This window comes from Benincasa hispida, chromosome 8, assembly GCF_009727055.1.
Source record: "Benincasa hispida cultivar B227 chromosome 8, ASM972705v1, whole genome shotgun sequence".
Lineage (NCBI taxonomy): Eukaryota > Viridiplantae > Streptophyta > Magnoliopsida > Cucurbitales > Cucurbitaceae > Benincasa > Benincasa hispida.
Genome location: NC_052356.1, coordinates 24,062,545 through 24,068,427, shown reverse-complemented (window position 1 = coordinate 24,068,427; position 5,883 = coordinate 24,062,545). Strand labels below are relative to the sequence as shown.

The following is a 5,883-nucleotide window of genomic DNA, read 5'->3' as shown; positions in this document are numbered from 1 at the left end:
AAGTTTTTCTTTTACACCCTAAATTTCAAATAATCTTTATTTTTTAAAAACTGAACTCAAAACTTGGTTAAATAATTAAACTAAACTTCAATTTAATTAATAAAACATAAAAATTGACCATTGTAAAAATAAAACAATAAGAATATATTAAAATTATTATATTTTATGTTTTTGAATAATATTCAATAATTTTTGCTTAAATAATTTTTAAGAGCATTAAAATTATTTTTATTTGAAGTTTAATTGTTCTAAATTTTAGAAAATATACGTGCAATTGGACGTGGTAATACACTCAGATTATAAAATGATTATAGATTATAGATTAAAGATAGATAATGGATCATATGTATATATGAAACAAGATATCTCTAGATTAAAAATACATTTAATCCAATATTTCATTTTTATCATTTTTCTTATTCTTATGTACAGTTGGAGGGAGATAAAAAAAAAAAAGGAGGATTTTGTTTTTATTTTATGCTTTGCCCTCTACACTAGCAGTCTAGCACAGTCAAACCAAAAAGATGTAGCACAACTTGTATCCCATATAAAAGCCCACCCAAATCACTTGAACCTCTCATTACAATCAACTAGCATTTACAAACATCCAAAAGCAAAGCAAGAATCTGAACCTAATTCTGTAACACGTCGTCCTCCCGCCTTGACGATCTCCAGAAACTCCCTTTCTTGCATAACCATGATCAGTTTGCTGCTGCTAGAATACCGGGCATCCTTTCACGGCGATCCCAGGAGCGGTTGGACACTTTGCCAGAGGACAATGATCTGGTTGTGATCCCCACCATCTCAAGGTATGGCCTGCATTCTGCAGCGCAAAGAAAAGCAGCACACCCATGAAAGCTGTACCTGCATCGAGCGCAGCCGAGAGGACGTAGTTGTACTTCTGCCACCAGCGCTTGTGGTAACGGAAGACAAAGTAGTTGAAAACGGTTCCTGTTATGAGCCAGCTTGCTATGTTTGTAGGAGTTGCTGGTGGCATCCCTGCAAAGCCATAGGATATAACTGGTATGTTTATCAGTGCAATCCATTTCTTTTCGGGGAAAGCTTTACTCAATGCCCAGATGGGAACCGGAAGGACTGCTCCGATCAGGAATAGCCAAACCAAGTTGCGGTACAGCCCACCAGGTCCAAACAACCGCCGCGGTCCAATCAGTCCCCATATAACAGAAGCATCAAATGTGACTCGGTATTTTGGACAAGTCCATGGACTATCAGGGTGGAGAGCTTCAACATCACAGATGTTCTCTATACTGTCCAGCATCCACCAAGCAACGGCCAGGTTAATCGTCCCGGCAACTAGCGTTCCAACCAACTGAGGAAGAGGAAAACAAAACAACATTGTCATAAATTCTCAAAAGAGACACTGGGATGAATGATAAGTTTGTAAAAAGATCACCTGGGCAGTGTACATGCATCTTGGTGGGATTTTCATATAATGACCAAGTTTAAGATCAGATAAGAAAGACAAAGCATGAACTGTACTGATCCTCCCGTAGATTTTGAAGAGCAGATTTGCAATTGGCTTCCCAGGAAGAATATAACCAATAATGAATTGTGCTATAATATCATATCCAGGTTGCTGCATAAGACCCCATATAGATTGTTTTAGAATATGCTCAAGAGAACCTAAAGAAAGACAAGTGGGCATTACTACTACGACTACTACTAATTCCCGTCCGATTACCTGGTTAGTTGTTGCTTGAATGACCCCAATTGGAAGGGTAACAATCCAAGCCATGGCAAAGGCAAATAGCATCCCCCACCATGGTAGTTGCACGGTGTCCTTCCACACAAGCGACATCAGAAGCGACAATACAATGCTCCCAAATAATAAGATCAAGAACCACCATTCTGGCACTTGTTTGTAGCTTTGCATCAGCTTTGCATGAATGTCCAATTTTGCATTCTTGATTGCTGCTCTGCTTTGCTTCCATATGTCCCTAGAAAATTAGAAAAGCACAATCCTACTTTAGGAACTCAAATCTTGAGCTTTTTCTCATGAAGTGAAGTCTTTTACCGTCGTTGAGTATCATCTAAACCTAGATAGATTCTCAAGACCCACTTTTATTCAACTTCTATTTAGCAGATTATGAGACCATTCTTCTATATTAGACACAAGGATTTCAAATCTTTAATAAAAGTTCAAGCAGGTTTGTAACTCAACAAGAACATAATGGTTACAGAACCATATTTACTAATTAGGATTGAGATCCCAGAATAAGAATCATGTCACATGGATTTATTCCCCCAGTTGAAGTATTATTTTATTTTCTGTCCCGTCCCAAAATTGAAAATCATTTATACTTTGAAAAAGAATTATATTCTTCTCATCTAAGATGATCAGAGAATGGCATTCTCATTCTAGTAGGACCCACCCTTTCTTTTCTTTGCATTTTTTTTCTCTCCTCTCTCTTACATATTCATTCCCATTCCAGCAGCCTCCCCCATTCCATTTGTTACTCAGCAATTCACTTTCCACTCAGACAATCATGTAATCAAATAAATTTGGTTTCCAACATTAGTGGCTATATTTATTTAATCTCTAATCTCTAAACTTTAAAAGGTTTCAACTGCATCAAACTTTAAATTGCATAACATGTTGAACAAACAATAGTTGATTTGACATGCCAATGCTAATGGAGTAATACATTGCAATTGCCTCTTTATTTTATCCAAACTGCCTATTTTCTTTTGTCATTTGCTATCACATGTGTCAAATCAGCCACCAGACTAAATTACCAAACCAAAAAACCACTAAACTTTGCCTTTTGTTTTACAAATACCCCCATCCTATTCTTCCAAAGAGTTACAATATTCTTCTTAACTTTCATAAAAGTTTTAAAACCCCCTGGTAGACATTCATAAGAATGTTGGACGAAAATTAGAACTTGAAACGGTGTAGTAGTGACTTAGAAAACTGTGAATTAAACATCCCCTCCCTACTCCAAGTCATTGTGAGGGTCGTTTTAGATCTCAAGTTACGAAAAGTTTATAAAAAGTCAAGGATAATATTAACTTATTTCATAATATAGGTGTTTAGCAAACAAAGGGCAAAGTCCAGAGACAACATTTTGTAATTTCGTCTTAATCCAACAAAGACATCTAACGTTATTACAAGTAGAACATACCATCACAGTATATAAGTTCAAAGACCAAAACAAACACAACAACCATCCAAAAATAGTTCATGAACTATACTAAACTAAACTCAGCAACTTGACCTAAAACAACAAAGTATGGCAGAATCAAACAAAATATTAACAGTGGACGGAAAGAAATAAGAAAAAAGGGAAGCATACCGTCCATGGAACAAGGCGACATGGGTAAGAGTAGCAGTAAACCTAGCAAAACCAGATCCAATTGAGAGGGCAAAAAGTGGGCTAAGATAAAGCTTTCCATAGCTATCATAGGCAGCAACATTGAGTTCAAAATCCGGCGTCAAAACCTTGGTGGTGTCGTATTTCTGGCCGGTTCTGGTGAAGAGCTGATTAGAGAAGATGGGGAATTTACGAGCATCGAAGGTATTGAACTTCCAGTAGCAAACAGGGACGATGATATAAATGAACATCACAAAGCCAACTCCAACATTTAGAATTGAAAACCATGGCGAAACCAGTGGGCTTCCATGGTAGGCTGAAATCCCGGCCCAATCGAAGGTGAAAGCACCGAGCCCAAGCCCACTTTGGCTCGACCCGATTTGCTGAGCCGTGATGCTGCGAGGCCAAACCCAACAAACCCACGAAAAGAATGATAAGATTTGGAGCAAGTAACCTGGAAAAGCGTAGTATATAAAGCTTGCTCCCATGGCGATTAGGAAGAATTTCATTCTTGTCATCCCTTTTGATTTGTCTTCTTTCTCATGAAGAGCTCTAAAACAGGGGAAACAAAAACAGAGCAAATCAGAATATGCATTGGAACCAAACAAACAGACAAATGCTAGGTCTCTAAGCTCCAAATCTGTACAAATATGAAGAAACCGTACCTAAACAGAGAAACCTGAGCCAGATTTGCAGGCCACCACATTTCAACAGGATCCACCAAGTACCTTCTGAGCATTCCAGCCCATCCATATCCCAAAACCTAGACCAACAGCCAAATTTTCAAAAAGACTAAAAAACAGGGGAATATAAGAAAATGGTCTAGATCTTATCCATCTGGGTATTTTAAAAAGTGGGTGTTTCAGTGTTCTGACTACAATCGAAATACAAAAGACAGAACTTTTGAATTAGCCTTCTTTTCCTCACCGCTTTAGGGAAGAGAAAAAGAATGACGAAGAAAACGACTGTAGAAATCAAACCAAACAACCAAAAAAGAGGCAAAAAGGGGAAGATCAGGAAAAAGAAAGGGAAAAAAAAAGGCACAGACCTGGGTAGTTAAGACGATGAGAAGGGCCAAGAAGAAATTCAAGCTCTGTTTATAATAAGCCTTCATGACAGTAATGGCGCCGATGGAATAGGCGTCACCGCCGCCATAGGAGATGCCACAATTAGCAAAAATGGTGATAATAACATGCTCCTTCATATTGAAAGGGCCAGGATTGAGACTAAACTTCCATTGGAAAAAATGGAAGTCCCTGTTTGGGAGAGTGGAGGCCATAAAACGGCCAATTGGGAGAACAGCGATCTGCATAAGAATGGCAGAGATGGCAAGCGGTTGAGAGCGGTAAGTGAAAAAAGTGTTGAGGAAAATGAGAAGGCAACAAGAAGCCAACCCCAGAACCCATGATCGGAAAGTCATCACCGGAAGAGATGGGTCATCAGTCTCTGGGACCACCAGAGCCACTTCTTCCACCGGGCACCGTTCCTCAGACGGCGGTTCGCCGCCGCCATTGAACTTATTGGCGGCGGCGGCGGCGGAGGAATCTTGGTTGGGCGGGGTTTTCGAGGACATTGAAAGGGCGTTAATGGGGAAAGGAAACAGAGAAACAGAACAGAGTAGGCTCTGTTTTTGCTGTTCTCTCTATGTTTTAATCTCTCTTATCTGTAAAGAAAATGAAGGGAAGACAGAGAGAATGAAGGGTTGGAAGAGAAAGAACAAGTAGAGTAGAGAAGTCAAGACTCGAGAGGCTGATTGAGAAATGTCAGTCATGAAATGTTGAATATTTATAAGGGAATTTTGGATTTTTCCCACCCCTAAAATATATACTTTTTTTAATGATTTTTTAGATTTTAACTTTATAATATTTATGGATTTAAAAGTTCTATTTAAAAGTGTCCATACATTTGTAAGTAAGGTTTAAAATATGGATATCGATGGAAAGAGTTTTAAGTTTTATATAGGTTTCGATATCGATGTAAGGAGATCTTAATTTTACGGAAATTTTGATGAAATTTCGATTTTAATGATATTTCTAAAAAAATTATAAAAATAAAAAAATAATAAATTTGAATTAGTAAATAAATATTTTGTTATTTTTAAATAAATAAACATGTATATTATAAATTTGAATTAGTAAATAAATATTTATTATTTTTAGATAAATAACAGGTATATATTTATATTTATATGAGTGCCATTTTGATTTTTTTTTTTTTTTTTTTTTTTTTGTAATTCAGGATGCATGTTTATTTATTTTTCTCTATTTATTTATATTTATATTAGTAGCACCATGCCAATTAAGATCTATCTATTTTTCTCTATTTATTTCCATCTCTATAGCCTATACTTTACTCAAGTAACACTATCCAGAGTGAACATCAGTAAGTCGAAGTTGGTTTTTCAACCGAAAGCCTACTTAACCGATCATGGTCGGTTTAATAAATGTTCAAACTACCCTTGACCATCAAAAAGTAAAAGTCGGTTGGTTGATTTGGTCGGTTTTCTTTTAATTTTTTAAAATGCTTCCCAATTTTGAATATTTCCAAA

The 5,883-nt window shown here is 36.9% G+C and overlaps 1 protein-coding gene across 1 annotated transcript; it reads right to left on the bottom strand.

The window, feature by feature from the left end:
• Positions 1-384: 384 nt before the first annotated feature.
• On the bottom strand, positions 385-5,101 carry LOC120083011 (oligopeptide transporter 3). The gene is made up of 6 exons (XM_039038488.1): positions 4,384-5,101; positions 4,001-4,098; positions 3,318-3,887; positions 1,703-1,958; positions 1,415-1,597; positions 385-1,330 (listed from the first exon to the last, which is right to left on the bottom strand). Exons 1-6 carry the CDS (start codon positions 4,906-4,908, stop codon positions 716-718), a joined length of 2,247 nt encoding a protein of 748 aa, XP_038894416.1. The 5' UTR covers positions 4,909-5,101; the 3' UTR covers positions 385-715.
• Between the last annotated feature and the right edge of the window lie 782 nt (positions 5,102-5,883).

Coding starts and splice junctions, on each gene's coding strand:
- LOC120083011 (XM_039038488.1), bottom strand. CDS start 4,908: ATGTCCTCGAAAACCCCGCCCAACCAAGATTCCTCCGCCGCCGCCGCC. Junction 4,099..4,383: donor TCATCGTCTTAACTACCCAG/GTCTGTGCCTTT, acceptor CTGTTGGTCTAG/GTTTTGGGATATGGATGGGC. Junction 1,598..1,702: donor TTCAAGCAACAACTAACCAG/GTAATCGGACGG, acceptor GGTCTTATGCAG/CAACCTGGATATGATATTAT.